Below are 20,000 nucleotides of genomic sequence, written 5' to 3' on the forward strand. Positions count from 1 at the left end.
GTTCCCTATCTGTATACACCAATGGTGCGGAGTGTCTGTGAATACACAAGTGTGTGTGTTTGTGGGGTTTTCACACCTTATACTGTTGTGCAATGGATTATGCTGGTGTAATTGGGTGTGTTTTGTGCTATTCCAGCTGCAGGGTATCTTAATTATTGGTTTTACAGCAGGTACTGCTGTTGTGGGGCCTTTGGTGTTGACTTACGCTTGTCTGCCGTGATTCATCTATAGCCCTTTACTTCTATTTTCAACCCGATTCACCTCCCAATTCACCTCCCATGGTTAGGCATGCATCCAGCTGCCGCCTTTCTTATTTTGTGCTTCCACAACCCAGGATTGTGTATGGAAATGTGTTATGTAGCTGATCTACAACAAGTTTGCTTTGTTCTGCTGTGACAGTTCTCTTTTCTAAGCTGTACGGCACCTCCCCTTTCATGTTCTGCAGGCAGCTGCTAGCAGCCTTGTTAGCTGTTGTCTATGGCCCACTGTAAGTTTCTAGGTGTTAATTGCTCATTTGTACTCCAATTACCATGCTGCAGCATTTCCTTATTATCTTCCCATATCCTTCCTGTTTCAGCTGTGGTGCGTGCCGCGCACATCCATTTACCAGGTTTCATGCGCGGTTTCATCCATGTTCACATGAACTTTCGGTTACCTTGTGTGCTCTCCACTAAGCAAAGCTATGGCTAATTTCCACACCCCTATCCTGTAGCTTTGCTTAGCAACACCCAACACGGATTAGCAATGATCCAATGTGCTTACAGATACAGTGGCGTGCCCCTCTCTTGATGTGATGTTTACCTCTAGGCCATTCTTCGATGTTGTAATGCTACGCTGTGTGGTACATCCTTACGCCGGTGGGACATTTGCGATTCAGTATTACTTGGCTCATTTGCATGGCATTGACTGCTAATTCCTAGATGTTCGTGTTACCCTGCTGCAGTCATCACACTTGGGTTATCCTGTCATCAGGCGGTCCCGCAGTTGGCCGGAATTCCAAAGTCTTCGTCCGGCGTCGGTTGCTGTCACTTCTTCCCTGACGTCAGTGCTCCAGGGGTATATATAATGCATCCGACACCATTTTCTTCAGACTTTCTTGCCGCGCGGTGCCCGAAGTAGAAGCAGTTAGCAAGTGCTGGTCGGCAGACTCCTGAGATTTTCGAAGTAGAATTTCAGATCCGAAGTCTTCAATAAAGCTAAATACCCTGTTGGGGAAACTTTTCTTCCCTCAGACCGATGTCAGAAAAAGTTAACGATTGTTTTTTTTGTGGGAAGCAAATACCTCATAAGGATTTTCATTCTTACTGCATACCTTGCCTAGGCCCAGACCACGACGTCACTGATTGTCATTTTTGTGCTAGGTTTAATAAGCGTACTATAAAAAGACGCTTTGATTTCGCACGACACTACTTCGGCAGAAAATTTAACTACACTATGCCGTCGGAGCAACCGACTACCGGCGTGCACAAAAAACGCAAGGATAAGGACAGGCAGCCTAGACCCAAGCCAGACTCCGAGGCCTTGGCTGGTCCGGTCTCCCGTTCACCGGTCTTCATTGAGGCTCCGACGCAGCCCCTGACTACCGCAGATCTGGAACCCGAGACCGCTTCGGCGCTTTTGGCAGAGAGTACTAGGCCAACACAGCCATTTTGTTTAGCCCCTACCGACGACACTGCTGAAAAAGATGTCGATGCTGCAGAAACACATTCGGTTTCTGAAGGCGTCTTCAGACCGATGACACTCTCCATAAAAACGTATCCTAAGATTAAGACTCCTATTAAACCTAAAAAGACTGCACTTCAGTTTCCAGTTCAAGGCCCCATGCCTAAGAAACAGATGCTCAAAATGGCTGAAGATTTGATCTCTTTAATCAGGGGTTCCCAACCCCCACCCGACAAAAGGCCTAGACAAGAGGAAGATTATGCCTCCTCTGATCAAGTGTCTATTTCCTCAGGCTCCTCTGAGGACCAGTGTTACTCCTTCTCCCCTTATGAAGATTCTGATGCTGAGGATTCTATTCCCTCAGCTTCTCCTTCTGAAGACTACTCCTTTGGTGAAACTTTACACACTGAGGGAACATTTTCACTGGGAAAAGGCTCAGAGAGTTTCTTTTACTCCCCCAGCATAGACCACTTGCCATCCCCCCCAGTTTTAGACATTGTGGATGATGTTTACTTAGAATCCAGTTTGAACCCAGATTCTCTGCCTCCTGCTCCAGCCAAACCTGACAGATACTATAGAGTGCCTGATTCCCACAAATTCCTTTATAAAAGCCCTGTTGCTGATCCAGAGACTATCTCCCAGGGTCCCAAAGGGGCTAAGGCTTCTATGGCAAAAAATCCTGTACCCTCTGAAAGGGACTCCAGAGCACTAGACAGGTGGGGGGGGGAGGTTTACACCTCAACCACTCTAGCTATGAGGGCACTAAATTGCCAATTTCACATGATAAAATATCAGCAGTTTCTAATGTCTCAGTTGAAACAAAAAATGAGCACACTCCCTCAAGAGTCTGAATTGAAAGAAATGCAGGATCTGTTGCATGCAACTGAACAGGTGGGCAAACATACTTTACAATGTGGGTTTGATTCTTTGGAGGCTTCCTGCAGAGCATCTGTCACTGGGTCTGTTATACGTAGGCATGCTTGGTTAAAGGAACAAACTGTGCCTGATCATGTTAAAGCAAAGCTTCTAGATGCTCCTTTACAGCAGGATGTTCTTTTTGGAGTTAAAGCAGAAGAAGTCTTAAAGAAAATGGAGGATAAGGCAAAATCTATGCAGACAGTCAAAGATTTTCTACAGGTACAGCCCCCTTGCTTCAGCAGAAATTGGCCAACAAAAAATTGGTCCTTTCCAGCTACTGACAGACCACAGAGGGGTAAATACAGACGTCCAAGAGGCAGAGGACAACCACAAGCCCAGTACAAACCTCGACAATGGGGCACTGCAACACGGAAGGGAGGAGAAGACAGGTCCCAAACTACCAGAAGGCAAACTCAATGACTTGTACCTCATCTGGCCAAGCAACACCCTCTTGGCAGCCCCCTTGGGAGGAAAACTCGCACTTTTTTCAGACAACTGGCACATTGTCACAAAGGACAAATGGGTCCTAGACATAATTTCACGAGGATACAGATTCCATTTTTACACCTTGCCAATGAAAAGAGGAATGCCAAACCTGCCACAAAATCAATGTGCAGAGGTACAAAAACAAATTACAGCTCTCATGGACATGAGCCATTCAACTGGTACCTACTCGAGAGCAAGGCCAAGGATTTTACTCAAGACTCTTTCTAGTTCCCAGAAAGGACAATGCCTGGAGACCAATCCTGGACCTTTCAATTCTAAACACCTTCTTACAAGTACCCAAATTCAAGATGCTAACACTACAGCAGCTTCTTCCCATGTTAGGCAAGAAAGCACGGCTAGTAACGTTGGACCTCAAGGAGGCATACCTGCATGTCCCTATCAGACAAAGTTGCAGAAGATACCTCTGTTTCATTGCAGGTTCAACCCATTACCAATTCTCTGCACTGCCCTTTGGCTTATCTACTGCGCCCACGGTCTTCACAAAATGCCTGGCACCAGTAATTGCATACTGCAGACAGAGCAATTCAAATATACCCATACCTGGACGACTGCCTCATCCAAGCAGAAAGCAAGGACATCCTCTTACAACATCTGGCTTCTGTAAAACATCTTCTAAGTTGCCTGGGGTACACAGTAAACGAAAAGAAATCAAAACTAGTACCCTCACAAAATATGCCATTCCTGGGTGCCAGCTTGAATAAAACGGCCCAGAAGGCTTATCTGATGCCAGACAAACAACTACAACTGACTCAATATTTCAAAACAATGGCAACAAAGACCCAACTACCTGTAAGAAAAATTCTGCAGGCCTTGGGCTTCATGGCATCTTGCATACTACTAATACCATTTGCAAAGCTGCATATGAGGAAATTACAGTGGTACCTAAAAAGCGTATGGTCTCAACACAGCCACAGCTTGGACACAATGATATCTCTCATTCCCTGCCTACAACAGGAGTTTCTGTGGTGGTCACAGGCATGTCACCTCAACAAGGGTCAGCCTTTCACCTTGCCCCCAGCCAGGCAAACTATGACAACAGATGCATCGGACTACGCCTGGGGGGCACACATGGCAGGACAGTGCGTTCAAGGTGTATGGACTGCAGATCAAAGGAATCTGCACATCCATCAAAAAGAGATGCTAGCTGTACAGAATGCTCTGACAGCCTTCAAGAATCTACTGTGGTGTTGTCCGTCCTTATTGTAAGTTGCCCTGGATGTAATAATGTGGTACATAAACAGGGAGGTACACACTCCTACCCTCTATGCAGGCAAGCAATGACCTTGTAGAACACAGCTCTGGCTTACCAAGTTCAGTTACAAGCTCAATTCCTGCCAGGAAAAAAGAACACATTGGCAGATGACCTCGGCAGAAACATCATAGATCCCCACGAGTGGAAACTGGATCCACAAGTATTTGCAATGATAACTCAAAAATGGGGCCTTCCAGACATAGACCTGTTTGCCAGTCCTCAAAACTATCAACTAACAAAATTTTGTACAAGGACACTTCACCATCAAGCTTGGAAGTGGACGCACTCTCATTCATTTGGAAAAACCTGACAGTATATGCCTTCCCTCCATTGCCTCTCCTCACAAAGGTGCTTCTGAAAGTCAGAAAGGAGAGACCACAACTGATGCTCATAGCCCCAGACTGGCCACGCCAGCACTGGTACTGCTATTGAAGAATATGTCCCAGGGCCCACCTTGGATTTTGCCACAAATTGCCCATTTGCTCACACAGCAAAACAATCAGATTCTTCACAGCCAGCTCAAAACCTTAAATCTGGCTGCATGGCAAATCACCTAAGCATCCAGCCAGCTCCTCTTTCCCAAGCAGTTATGGATGTTATTCTGGAAGCTAGGAGGCCCAGCACCAGGAAGGCCTATTCGGACAAATGGAAAAGGTTTTGCGCCTGGAACCAAGCTAAAATCCAAAACACACTTCAGCCTCACATGCCTCAGATTCTACAGTATTTAACTGAGATGTTGCACAAAGAACTTTCTTTTTCTTCTATTAAAATGCATGCATCAGCTGTTTCAGCCCACTACAACATGGATCCACCCTTATTTTCGCATCCACTTCTAAGGCAGTTCCTCAGAGGGGCAGAAAACATTAGGCCCCCCAGGAGAGCACCTACACCAACATGGGACCTCAATTTTGTTCTGGAAAAACTTATGCTACCTCCCTTTTTACCAGCTTTCTCTGCAGATCTACAGTTTCTATCATGGAAGACTGCCCTGCTGCTAGCAATAACTTCAGCTAGAAGAGTCTCAGAGCTGCAGGCACTAATGGCAGTGGAACCTTTCCTCATTTTCCATCAAACAGAGTTTCTCTACGAACTAATCCTTCCTTCATGCCTAAGGTGGTTTCCAGTGTGGCTTTAAATCAAACCATCCACTTACCCACCTTCTTCCCAAATCCACAGAACAAAGGAGAAAGACTCTTGCATTCCTTGGACATTCACAGGCAACTTAGTTATTACTTCGATAAAACTAAGGCTTTCAGAAAATCTGACCAGCTCTTTGTATCCTATGCTACGGCTTCACAAGGGAAGGCTATATCAAAACAAACCATTTCCAAATGGATAGGACATTGCATTTGTTTTTTCTATACCCATCATGGAAAACCAGATGTCCTTCAAGGCTGCATCTGCAGTTCTTACATATGGGTTGTCCTGCCTTAGGCAGCCCTTCGGTCGGCCGGATTCCAAAGTCTGGGTCCGGCGTCGGCTGATGTCGCCCTTTCCCCGACGTCAGAGCGCCTGGGGTATAAAAGTCAGCCGACGCCATCCTCCCCAGTCTTTCTTGCCGCGTGGTGCCCGAAGCAGAAGCAGTTCGCAAGTGCTGGTTGGCCAGCTCCTGTAACTTCAGCTGCTGAAGACTTCAAAGCTGGTACCCGCTGGGGACTCTCTTGCCTCAGCCGATGTCAGATCAAACGCTTAAAGTTAATAATTGCTTAACTTGTGGGAAACGAATACCTCCTAAGGATTTCCATTCTTACTGGCTCCCCTGCCTAGGCCCAGACCACGACGTCTCGGCCTGTACAGCCTGTGCCTCCTTCAACTGACGCACTCTTAGGCGTCGGGCGGAGTTTGCAGAGGAATTTTTTGGGGCTAGTTACTGCTACAATATGCCGTCAGACTCCGACTTCTCATTTAACCAAAAAACGGAAGGACAAGGACCTGCACACGCGGACCGTGGTTTTGGCTGAAACCACGCCTAGACCTACCGCGAGTGTCTCGGTCTCGGCTGAAACCGAGTCCTTGGTACTTCCGTCGAAACCGCACAACCGACAACCTCGGCCCCGGAGGCCTCTTCTGAGTCGGTTATAGAATTTCCCTCTGAAACCGGTGTTCCGGAAACATCCGACACCATTTCACTAGACAAAACTACGCCAGCACGTGGAGCAGCCAGGCCTCCTGCATCCATGTCCATAAAGGCATTCTCAAGGGCTAAAGCTGCTAAACAGCCAAAATCTCTGCCTCCCAAGGCTATTCCTCAGGGATCCACTACAGGTTCACAGATTAAGTTTAGCTGAGGACCTTATTTCCTTAATTAGGGGCTCTCAGCCACATCCGGACAGGGGCTCTCAACCTCCTCCAGACAAAAGGCCCAGGGTTGAGCCCACTGATCCCCAGTCCTCTGATGAGGCCTCAGATGGCTCTGCTCTTTCAGACTACCAGGAGGAGGCCTTTACGGCCTACGAGGATTCTGATGCAGAGGAATCTATTCCCTCTGCCTCCCCTCCTGAAGAGCTGTCCTTTGGGGAGACCCTTCACTCCATGAGAGCATTTCAAATGGCAGGGCCAGGAATTCTCTGATTCCAGGAAGAGATTAAGGACTTTTTTGCATTTACCTCAGCATAGACCTTTGGCTATTCCTCCTGTTTTGAATGTCATTGATGATGTGTACTCTGAGTCTAGCATTTCCCCTGACTCCCTTCCTCCGGCTCCTGTCAAACCCGATAGGTACTACAGGGTCCCAGACTCGCATCATTTCCTTTACAAGGCCCACTCTGCTGACCCAGAAACTATTTCCCAGGGCCCTAAAGGGGTTGCATCTGCCACTACAAAAAATCCACTCCCCTCTGAAAGGGAGTCCAGGGCTTTAGAGAGATGGGGTAAAAAAGTGTATACTACTTCCACTCTTTCTATGAGGGCATTAAATTGTCAATTCCATATGATACAGTACCAAGAGTATTTGTTAGATGAATTGCATAAAAAACTGTCTTCACCTGAACCCCTAGGTCGCAAGTCACTTCAGGATCTGGTACATAACTCCCAACAGGTTAGCAACCATTTCTTGCAGTGTGGTTATGATGCATTGGAAGCTTCATGTAGGTCAGCTATGACAGGTGCAGTCATACGTAGGCATGCTTGGCTGAAGGAACAAACTCTGCCAGATCATGTTAAAGCAAAGCTTCTGGATGCGCCACTGGAAAAGCAAAAGTTATTTGGCTCCACTGCTCAGGAGGTCTTAAAGAAATTTGAGGAAAAGGCTAAATCTGTACAAACAGTCAAAAATTTTCTCCAGGTCCAACCACCAAGATTCAGCAGAAATTGGCCCTCTAAGAATTGGTCCTTTCCAGACACAGAGAGATTTCAAATAGGCAAGAACAGGCGTGCCAGAGGTAGAGGGCAAGCTAGAGGCTCCTACAGAGGACGTCAATGGCAGCCTCCTAACCAGAGAGGTAGTTCAGGACCTACAACTGCTGCACAAGGACAGACTCAATGACTTTACCTTGACCCCGCCAACCAGGGCTCAATTGGAAGCACCTTTGGGCGGAAAGCTATCTTTATTCTCAAAAAATTGGCACAGTATTACAGAGGACAAATGGACACTGCAAATAATAGACAAAGGATACAGGTTCCATTTTTATACATTGCCAAAAAGAAAAGGCATGCCAAACCTGCCACCGAATCAAAGGGCAGAGGCTTTAAAACAAATTTCCAACCTATTGCAAATGAAAGCTATAGAAAAGGTTCCTCTCACAGAACAAGGCCAAGGATTTTATTCCAGACTATTCCTCGTCCCAAGAAAAGAAAACCAATGGAGGCCTATTCTCGACTTGTCCGCACAAAATTCAAAATGCTGACCCTACAGCAACTCCTTCCCATGCTGGGCAAGGGGTCTTGGCTGGTAACTCTAGACCTCAAGGAGGCATACCTGCATGTCCCAATCAGACAAAGTTGCAGAAGACACCTCAGATTTCTTGCAGGTTCAGAGCATTATCAATTCTCAGCATTGCCCTTTGGCTTATCTACTGTGCCCAGAGTATTCACGAAATGCCTGGCATCAGTAATTGCACACTGCAGACTTCAGGGGATTCAAATATACCCATATCTGGACGACTGCCTTGTACAAGCGGACAGCCAACAAACTTTGGTAAAGCACTTGAATTATGCCATCCGCCTACTTCAGGCTTTGGGATATACAGTCAACATTCACAAATCAAGACTTGTTCCATCCCAAAGGATAATTTTTCTGGGTGTGAAACTAGATACAACCACCCAAATGGCTTTTCTCACAGAAGCAAAACGAAGACAACTACCGGATTATTTCGAAAATCTGACAAAACAAACTCCGCTGACTGCAAGGAAAATCCTGCAGGCCCTGGGTTACATGGCATCTTGCATTCTTCTGATTCCACAAGCAAGGTTGCATATGAGGAAACTACAATGGTACCTAAGGAGTTTATGGTCTCAGCACAGTCACAGCCTAGAAGCTATGATACCACTCATTCCATGCCTTCAAAAGGAATTTCTGTGGTGGGCTCAAGCAAGCCAGTCAAACAGGGGTCTGCCCTTTTAGCAAACCAATAATCAGCCAAACCATTACAACGGACACTTCAGACCATGGATGGGGAGCACACATGGAGGGCAGATGCATTCTAGGGCTATGGTCACAGAAAGAATTGTGCATGCACATAAACCAAAAGGAAATGCTGGCGGCGATACATGCAATCGAGGCCTTCAAGCACTTTCTGCATCAAGGCCACCTGCTAATAAGGACAGACAATACCACAGTTATGTGGTACATAAACAAGCAAGGAGGTACCCATTCCTACCCTCTTTGCAGGCTGGCAATGAATCTTTGGGAACTTTCCCTAAAAATCAATATAGAGCTGCAGTCCCAGTTCGTACCAGGAAAAGACAATATACTGGCGGACAGCCTAAGCAGAAATATCATGGATCCACACGAATGGATGCTGCACCCAGACATCTTCCTTCGGATAACACGATCATGGGGGAGGCCGGACATAGATCTTTTTGCCTCCCATCACAACCATCAGCTGAAGAAATTCTGCTCAAGGACATACCACCCACAAGCATGGAAAGTGGACGCCCTCTCTTTCAGCTGGAATACTCTAACAGTGTATGCATTTCCACCTCTTCCATTAATGACAGAGGTCTTACTGAAGATCAGAACAGAGCAGCCAAAAGTGATTCTGATAGCTCCGGACTGGCCAAGACAGCACTGGTACCCACTGTTAAGGAGCATGTCACGCACGAAACCGTGGCCTGTGCCACAATGGCCACTTCTTCTGACACAGCACAATTACAAAACTCTGCACTCCAGCCTGAAAACCTTGCAGCTGACAGCCTGGAGAATACCTTGACCCCTCACCAGGATAAGCTATCCCAGACGGTGAAGGATATCATCATGGAAGCTCGCCGGCCTTCCACAAGAAAGGCATATTCAGCAAAATGGAAAAGATTTTGCACTTGGAACACCACAAAGGGCCTAGATGCGACAGTGATGAACATGGCACATATCCTGCAATACTTGGCAGAAATGCTCCACAATGGCCTTTCTTACTCTTCCATAAAAATTCATGCTTCAGCTATTTCAGCAGAATACAATACTGATCCACCTGTCTTCTCTCATCCTCTCCTAAGGGAGTTTCTAAGGGGAATTTAAAGACCTCAACCCTCCAAGGAAACCACCAGTGCCTACTTGGGACCTTAACTTCATGTTGGAAAAATTAACTCTACCTCCCTTTGAACCAGCAGCATCTTCAGAACTACAGTTCCTGTCTTGGAAGACTGCCTTCCTTCTGGCCATAACCTCAGCAAGAAGAGTATCTGAGTTGCAGGCCCTCATGGCAGTACAACCATTTCTTATTTTTCATCAAGACAGAGACTCATCGAGAACCAATCCTTCATTCATGCCAAAGGTGGTATCCAGGGTCTCACTGAACCAAGCTATTCACCTGCCTACCTTCTTTCCAAATCCACAAAACAAAGGAGAGAAACTTCTGCATACCCTGGACATTCACAGACAGTTGCGCTACTACTTGGACAGAACTAAAACTTACAGAAAAACTGACCAGCTGTTTGTAGCATATGCTGCTGGTGTACAAGGAAAAGCAATTTCCAAACAGACAATTTCAAAATGGATAGGGAATTGCATTCGATTCTGTTACTCTTTTCATGGCCAAACTTTAACATTAGACCTCATTCCACCAGAGCCACAGCCACCTCCACAGCCTTCTTAAGAGGGGTGGCTACCAAGGACATTTTAGAAGCTGCTACATGGAGCTCCGTGCATACATTTTCCAAGCATTACAACTTACCCTTATATTCCAGATCCAGAGCAGGCTTTGCTACGGCAGTCATGCAGGGCATTTTAGCTACACCATCCTTTTCTTAGAGCCTACCACCCCCATCTTGGCTATGGTATTCTACCCATATGTAAGGACTGCAGATGCATCCTTGAAGGACATAGTACAGTTTTGTACCTACCATAAATGTAGATGTATGATAGGAATGCATCTGCAGTCAGATTTACCCTCCCTCCTTCCCCTCTGTGGTATTTCCTGGGTACTTATCCCTCTTATAGCTAGCTGGGGTTATCTGTTATGGTGTATTTGTTCTATATTACTGTGCATGTTTGGAATTTTTTGCATTTCTCCAAATTTAGCCTTCCTTAGAGGGCACCTGGCATCTGGGGCAAGAAAAACTGAGGAAGATGGCGTCAGCTGACGGTTTTATACCCCAGGCGCTCTGACGTCTGGGAAAGGGCGACAGCTGACGCCGGACCCAGACTTTGGAATCCGGCTGACCGAAGGGCTGCCTGAGGCAGGACAACCCATATGTAAGGACTGCAGATGCATACCTATCCGACATCTACATTTATGGTAGGTACAAAACTGTCTTTCCTGCTACCATTAGGCCCCACTCTACCAGGGCAACAGCTACATCTACAGCCTTCCTCAGGGGGTTTCCAACCAAGGAGATTTTGGAAGCTGCAACTTGGAGTTCAGTACACACCTTTACCAAACACTATCACTTAACACTTTACTCTAAGACTAGAGCTGGCTTCGCCACTGCAGTTCTGCAGGGCCTTCTAGCCTCCTCTAACCCTCTATAACTCCTCCACCCATCCTTAGCTTTGGGATTCTACCAAAGTGTGATGACTGCAGCAGGGTAATACGATGAACATAGTACAGTTTTTTGTACCTACCATAAATGTAGATGTTCGAGTGTACACCCTGCTGCAGTCCAGGTTACCCTCCCTCCATCCCCTCTGATCTAACTGGCTAAATCTCTACAATACCTTCCTGATGTATTTGCTTATAGCTGGAGGGATTTTGTGTTTGTGCAAAAATTACTTAATTTGGTACTAATTACTGACCACCTTTTTGGGGGCACCTGACATCTGGGGCAAGAAAAACTGAAGAAAATGGCGTTGGATGCATTATATATACCCCTGGCGCACTGACGTCAGGGAAGAAGTGACAGCAACCGACGCCAGACCAAGACTTTGGAATTCCAGCCGACTGCGGGACCGCCTGATGACAGGATAACCCAAGTGTGATGACTGCAGTAGGGTGTACACTCTAACATCTGCATTTATGGTAGGTACAAAACTGTACTTTACCGCATGAAATACTGTCACAGACCCTTAGCAACCCTTGTGCCATGGTTGTGGTGTAGCATGAGTGCCATTGACTATTATGGGGATATCATGAATTGCGTTACATTACAGTTTTATGACATCTAAATATATTTCCATTATGATCCCATCTGCACACCAATGCACTAAAGTTTTACTTTGCGTTGGTGTGGCCATGAAATTAAATGTTGTTTTTTATATGTTGTGCATGTTGTTTTATGCCATTGGCTGTATATTTAGCCATTGGCATATATTAACATTATGACACGTAAGTTTGGTCCGCTTTCATGGCTCCAATTTTGTTTGACAACATGTAAGCCGTTTTTTTTGGTTTACATTTCTACATGCTTACGTTACTCCTGCACATCTTCATGAATCGCTATATACCTTAATTTGCATGCTACACTGCTGCGCATGGGGTAATTGGCATACCTGCGCAGCTCTGGTGTATGCTGGTAGTGCACATGGAAACAGCTCTTACCCGAATCGCTCGACTGACATATTTGGCGCCAGATCGCCGACGCTACTCCGGTGCGTGGCACAAGCTTAATGAATCCCGGGGTTAGTGTTACTAAATCCTAATATACCCACACAGGAGTAGATTATTGCTGTTGTACAATAACATTATTCAAGAAAGAAATTGCTTACTTAAATGTTTTTGTATCGGAGCATTTTAGTCTCCTTCCATGTTTTCTCTTTGCTGACGTGTACTGCATATGTGTATGAGACTTGTATTCCCACTCTCACACAGCAAATCAGTGCAAGAGAAACAACGGAGAAAGGAACATCTCTGTTGCATTTTTTAAAATTCTTCTGTTAGGCAAAAACAGAAAATTTTGCTAGAGATCACAAAAAATATGAGGAAAATCAGGTACGTTTCCATTTAGTTTTGCACATTCCTGATTTTTCTCCTATTTTGGTATGTCCTTTGTAGAATGCTGATATCCAGCATATTCTAATAGCAACTCTGGCTGTTCAGTGGTACTTCAGCGGGTGGAATTTTTTTCGGTTGGTGTATATTTGATTTACAGTCTGCACACTAGTTGAGCTGTCCAAACGGCGTGCTCGTTTTTGAGCAGTAATGGTCCTATATTGTATCATTCTTAATGTATCCCTATAGTCCTGTATTTTACAGTTTTATGTTTTGTATTTTCTGAGGCACAACAGTGTTTGTGATCTTATCGTAGATGGGTTCCTTTTTCCTCATCACTAATCTGTATATTAAGTGTTCCCTGTTGCTCTGCTTTTGGTCCAGGGAAGTAAATAGTGTGGGAAGAAATAGCAAGGGAATTGTTTTGGCTAGGCTTGTATAGGCCCTAGGGCTGATAGCCTAAAACCAACCTATGAACCTATTACAGGAGTGTTCAGCTTGATATGCCACACTGTGTCCTAGTAGTGTTTGTTGCCTATTTTTTTCACCCCAGTGCTTCTACATTGATTTGATTCCTGTTGAATCCTAAGTTCCTGACATTATTCCCTTGTGCTTTGCATTTACAAAGATGTATTTAATTGCTTCTGTTATTGTCCGGTTTCGCACTTCCCGTTTGCTGTGCATGTCAGAGGCATGATGTCCTTTTATTTTCAGTATATTTTGCCTTGTTCCCAGGTGCTTGACATTTCCTAACATAGCCTGATGGATGTCCTTCAAGGATGCATCTGCAGTCTTCACAAATGGGTTGTCCTGTTGTCAGGCAGCCCTTCGGTCGGCCGGATTCCAAAGTCTGGGTCTGGCTTCGGCTGGTGTCGCACTTCACCCGACGTCATTGCGGCAGTTCTTCGGGTATAAAGGCATCAGCCGACGCCATTTTCCTCAGTCTTTCTTGCCGTGTGGCGCCCGAAGCAGAAGCTGTTCGCAAGTGCCGGTCGGTCAGATCCAGAGATTACTACTACCGAATATTACTTCGAAGACTTCTAAAAAGCTAAGTACCCCGTTGGGGACTCTTTCTTGCCTCAGCCGATGTCAGAGAAAGTGAATAACTGTTTATCTTGTGGGAAACAAATACCTCATAAAGATTTCCACTCCTATTGCATACATTGTTTAGGCCCAGACCACGACGTAGCAGCTTGTCTAGCCTGTGCTTTATTCCCTGCCTGATGCAGTGCTGGCTAGGCTGCATGTATCCCATAACAGGTCCCCTTCAAAACATCTAAATCCCATAACATCAAATCTGAAGTAGTTAACTTCATTTGCTCTAGAACCTGTGGGTATTGGATCCGACTCTGATCTGAGCTGACAGCTTTCCAAGCTAATAGATCCGAGCTCCAAGCTCCTCCCCTACCCATAATGCCCTAACATCTCCCTCTAACCCTCAGATCTCGTTTGCCGCAGCTTCCATAAGCTTCTCTAGAACAAGCTCCGAGCAATAGTACTGTAAGTCAGGCTTTAAAAATTTCTTTTCTGTCAGATTTTTCCTTTTCTTGGTGTGTGTGAACTCCCCCTATATTTTGTAGTCTTTGTTGGGTAGATGTCCTTCAAGAATGCAACCGCAGTCCTGACATATGGGTTGTCCTGCCTCAGGCAGCCTTTAGTTTTAGTTTTATTTCCCTCCCCCCTCTGCGTGTGAAGGTGTGTGCTTGTGGGCCTACTTTTCTTTATCCTTTTACAATGGCTGAAGGCCCTAAAGCTATTTTCTCAAAATGTACCGAGTGTGGCCATAAGCTGTCTCCAGCAGATGGTCAAATTCGGTGTGTTCTTTGGCAGTTGACCACCTTTCTTCGGGCTGTACCATCTGTGCAGCCTTCAACCCCAGGGCTTTGAAGGATAGGAGGTCGAAGCTCATTCTGGCGGGCCTTTTGCCCCCAGACTCTGCTTCTTCCACCTCGGTGGCGCTGGCCACGGCTGCCCCACCTGTTGCTCCTGACCCCCCTGGCCAGGACTTGCCCTCCCACCTTGGCCCAGGAGGAAAGGGAAAGCAGAAAAAGAGAGAGGAAAGATAGAGAAAGAGAGAAGTAGAGGCACCGGAGCCATCAAAGGCGATCCGAATCCACCTCTTCGGCACCGCCGTCTAAAAAGCTCGCCTCTCCCCTTAAGGTCTCTGGGCCTTCCCCCCTCTCGGCTCCATTCTCCACGATTCTCCCCGGAGCCGGAGGAGGAAATCTGGTTGCCTTCGAGGTCATCCAGGTGGCCTTCTTGGCTGGCTTCGGTGGCCTCATCTAGATCCACCAGAAGCTTGTCAGATGCTGATATGGACCGGATGATGCTTCGATTTCTTCAGGCCCAGATGCAGATGGGAGTGCTCTTGCCTCCACCCCCCCTGCTGGTGGGGGGAGCTTGACACTTTTTTTCGCCCCCATCGCTCCTTCTCCGACCCGCTTTCGGGGCTTGGAGCTTTCGGATCGGACTAGCTTCGGAGCCGGAGTAGGGTCGGCGCCGACAGTGCTTCCTACTTCGGCGCCGACTGTACCCTCTAGTCCGTCAGATCCATTTTTCGGATCCGAGCTCTCGGGGCTGTGAGCTGAACGTCTGATCCGAGAGGGCCAGTGGACCTTTGGCTCCGTTAAGGTCGGGGCACACTACCCTTTCGGATCCGGTCAGGTCACCTTCGGAGCCGATCCGCACGTCGGATCCGAGGGGAAAGCTTTTGGATCCAAGGGAAAGCAGTTTCCCCCTCGGCATTTGACGTCATGGAGAGGGTCCTCTCGAGGGATTCGAGGCCCCAGGCTCTTGCTTCGGATCCACCCGCCATTCCCACTCATACGGGCCTGTCCTCCATCATCCGGCCCCAGGGACAGCCTGCACCTACATCCCAGATTGTTCCCATAGGGGAACAGGACATGGTTGTTGAGGCCTCTTCTGACAGCCCCCCTGAGGAGGTCCCTCACAAACGGAAGTGCAAGAGGAGGCACTTGGACTCACCCAAGTCTCTCACAGAGGACACAGACTTGGAGGAAGGGGAAGGTTCCCAAAGGCCCCCCCCCCCCCCGAAGACGTCTCCTTCAGAGACAACTTGGAAATGTTACACATTAGAGGGGGGTGGTCTGCCCAAAAACCTTCCTCGATGAGTCTGTGTTTCTGGAGGCTTTTGACGCAGGCCCATCTACCTCTTGGGTGTCCCCTCCCGCCGATCCTCTGGAAGACCTCATTACTACTACCCTGTTGAACCAATTTCTAAGAAACCGGACAGGACAGTTTGGAGCAAGGGTGCCCCAGTGGATGCCATGGTGGTGGCGGCTGCCACTAAAAAGGAATTGGCACAAGAGAGTTCCTCGGTGCATCCTCCAGACAAGGAGTCTCGGATGATGGACCGTTTGGGAAAGCGGATGTTTTCTTCAGCGACCTTCTCTGTAAGGTCACTGAATTATATGGCACATGTGATTAGACTGCAGCGAGACCTGATTAGAATATGCTGCGTCACCCCTAGAGTCCATGTCGGCTGAGGACAAGCGTACCTTCTCTGCTCAAATGGCTACTCTCAAGTCAATCACCAACATGTCTATGTGGCTCCTTTCCCATGCTACGGAGGGAGCGGCTAGAGCTAGCGGAACAGGCGTTGTCTTACGTAGACAAGCCTGGCTCGGTCTCTGCGGAACCCTTCAAGGCGTCCTTCGTGAACACCCCCTTCGGTTCCACACTCTTTGGCAAAACCGTCCGTGATACGCTTCTCCAGAGCGAGAAAGATGGGAAGATGTTGTCTGCAGTCAGGATCCGCTTCTTGGGCTCCTCAGAGGTCCTACTCAAGGAACCAGAGGACAAAAGAAGATGTGGTTCCGGAAAGCTCAACAATCCCGTTTTGCTCCGGATACCTTGTCCTTCAGAGGCAGAGGAGGACAGGGTGGATGCCGGCCCAGGGGCAGAGGGGGCCCAAAAAATTTTGGGTCGAGAGAACCTTTTTCGGATTGACCCGTGCAACAGTCCTGAGGGGTGGCCCGACTGCTCCTCTCTGGAGGCAGTCTGGGGGTGCTTCTCAGAACACCTGGCGAAATGGGAGTCCATCACAACAGATCACTGGGTGCTCCAAATCATATCCAGAGGATATTCAATTCCCCTTCCTATCTCACCCTCCCCGAGCAACAAAACTCCCCGATGTCCCACCCTATCAGAGGGAGGCAGCAGCATCAGAAATGTTAGGGCTGCTAAGAAAAAGAGCCATCCAGCGCGTCCCCCCCGAACAATCTGGATCAGGCTTTTACTCCAGGTTCTTTTTGATGCCAAAAAAGACAGGGGACTTACGACCCATCCTCGACCTGTCAACGCTGAACCTGTCAATTGCCAAGGAAAAGTTCCGGATGGTCACTATTCAATCCATTCTCCCACTTCTACAGGAGAACGACTGGATGTGCTCAATAGACCTCAAGGATGCGTACTACCACATTTTGATGGACAGACCATCCAGGAGGTTCCTCCGCTTTTGGCTGGGAGCCCGCCATTATCAGTTCAGGGTCCTACCCTTCAGTCTCACCACAGCCCCCAGGGTGTTCACCAAGGTCATGGCAGTTGTAGGGGGCCCACCTGAGGCTTCATGGAATACAGGTCTTTCCGTACCTGGACAACTGGCTCCTAACCGCCCCCAACAGGCATCAACTCTTCTCAGGCAGGGACTACTTATTAAGCCTGGCCCACCACCTAGGGATCAAGATAAATCCCCAGAAATCATCCCTTCAACCCACTAAGATTTTGGAATTCATAGGGGCCAGGATAGACTCTACTCAATCCAGAGTCTTTCTGACTATGGACAGGCTTCGCAATCTGAGCCTTCACATTCTAGATCTATTACGATCCTCAGCCCTACCAGCGGAACTAGTCCTGAGGGCCCTGGCATCTATGGCAGCGACCATCAATCTATCCCCCTTCGCTCGCCTCAAGATGAGGATCCTTCAGTGGACGTTACAAGTACAATGGTCCATCCTCTGTCAACCACTGACCACACCTATTCTTCTCCCCAGGATTTGCAGGGAATCGCTTCTTTGGTGGCTCCACTCCAGAGACCTTCGAGAAGGCCGCCCCTTTGTTATACCCCCTCCCCAAGTCACAGTGACCAGGGGCGCTTCTCTTCTCAGGTGGGGGGGGGCATTGCATGGGCAGATCTGTCCAAGGCACATGGACTTTCACAGAGACCTCACTGCATATCAGCATCCTGGAGATGAGGGCGGTGCTTCTAGCGTTGCAAGCTCTCCATCCCCTTCTCCCTCCAGGAACTATTGCACTTCAAACAGACGACATGGTGGTAGTCTGGTACATAAACAGGGGGGAACCAGATCCTATCCACTTTGCAGGGGGGAACCAGATCCTATCCACTTTGCAGGGAGGCAATGAGAGTATGGGAATGGGCGATATCCATCAACCGCTTTCTTATTAGCAATGCACATACCGGGTCGGTCAAACATCTTGGTGGACAGGTTGAGTTTGGACGATCCTGTCTCTCCTTACGAGTGGTCTCTGAACCCTGCTGTAGCGAAACAAAACTTTCTCCAATGGGGTCAACCTTGCTGCGATCTCTTCACCTCGCCTTAGAACACAAAGTGCAGCAAATTCTTTTCTCTGATTCCCCCACTAAGGGGAACCACCAGAGATGCTCTAGTTCATGTTTGGCCATCCGGTCTTCTGTATACTTATCCTCCTCTTCCCCTGATGACAAAATTGCAGAAAGCTCATCGGTTGGGGAGCAGAATTATCCTCGTAGCCCCATTCTGGCCTCGCCAAACCTGGTTCCCTTGCCTACAGTCTCATCAAGTACATCCTCCTTGGATTTTGGATCCCAAACCAGATCTAATCTCTCACCCTTTAGGGTTGAAGACCCCCAATCTGGACTGCCTGAAGCTGTCAGCTTGGTTGATCCAGTTCCCTTGATGGCTAGGACTCCCGGTATATCATCTTCGGTTAAAGCCATCCTGGTGACCGCCCATAAACCATCCACCAGGAAGATCTACAACAGTAAATGGAAACGTTTCTCGATCTGGGCGGAGCACAGGAACTTGGATCCCTTTACGGCTCCGATTCTAGCAGTCCTAGACTTTTTCACATACTTTTGGTCAAGGAGCCAGTGCTTCTACTATTAAAGTTCAGTTGGCAGCTATCTCCCACTACCATGTTGGTAACCGCTCAGGGCCGCTAGCATCCTCCAAAATATGCAAGGCTTTCTTAAAAGGAACCTTTTTGTTAAGACCACCCATTAAAGATCCAGTTCCCCCATGGGATCTTACCCTAGTTCTTCAAGCTCTGACTGGGCCCCCCTTTGAGCCCACGGCTTCAGTCGATTTGAAATATGTATCATGCAAAACGGCCTTTCTGATTGCCATTACTTCTGCGAGAAGAATATCAGAGCTTCATGCTCTTTGCAGTAAACCTCCCTATATAATTTTTCATAAAGACAGGGTCTCCCTCAGGACTAATCTCTCCTTTCTTCCCAAGGTGGCTTCGGAAGTCAACATCAACCAGACCATTAATCTGCCTGTTTTCTTTCCAAATTTTCAAAATAAAGGAGAATACAGACTTCATTGTCTGGATGTTCACAGACAGTTACGTTTTTGCTTAAATAGAACAGCAGATCTTCGAAAATCTGACCAACTTTTTGTTTCCTTAGCAAAATCTTGTCTGGGCAAGCCAGTTACTAAGATAACCTTAGCTGGATGGATTTCACAGTGCATTCTCCTAGCTTACAAAAGCTCTGGTCGTCCTGAGCCCCTGAGAGTACGAGCCCATTCTACCTGATCCATGGCCTCTTCTGCTGCCTTCCAGTCAAAGGTTTCCTTGGATGACATTTGCTCACCAGCTACTTGGGCTTCCTCTCATACCTTTATTTCACACTACAAATTGGATTTGATCTCCAGAGGACGTGCATCATTTGGCTCAGCAGTGCTCCGGAATATCCTTCCATAAGGGCCTCCCAAGTTGTTGGTAGCTGGGGACTCTGTCCCACAGGTTGCAGAGCAAATGAAGTTAACTACTTCAGATAAAGAAGTTATGTACTCACCATAACGTTCCATCTGAGTAGGTAACTTCATTTGTCTGCAACCGACTCGCCGTCTATCCCCGCACCCTTAGTTCGTTATCTAAGAGTTAGGATATGGCTTCCT

General features: G+C 47.5%; 1 protein-coding gene across 1 annotated transcript in view; it reads right to left on the bottom strand.

The window, feature by feature from the left end:
• The window catches only part of LOC122808346 (calcium-binding mitochondrial carrier protein SCaMC-1-like), a 771,574-nt gene that overhangs the window by 448,736 nt on the left and 302,838 nt on the right, over window positions 1–20,000 (bottom strand). The window contains exon 3 of the mRNA XM_044079312.1: window positions 3,279–3,341. Coding sequence (XP_043935247.1) covers window positions 3,279–3,341 — 63 coding nt within the window. The remainder of the gene's footprint in view (window positions 1–3,278; window positions 3,342–20,000) is intronic.

The sequence above is a fragment of the Protopterus annectens genome, chromosome 8.part0, assembly GCF_019279795.1.
Source record: "Protopterus annectens isolate FY-2018-M chromosome 8.part0, PAN1.0, whole genome shotgun sequence".
In the NCBI taxonomy this organism is placed as follows: domain Eukaryota; kingdom Metazoa; phylum Chordata; order Ceratodontiformes; family Protopteridae; genus Protopterus; species Protopterus annectens.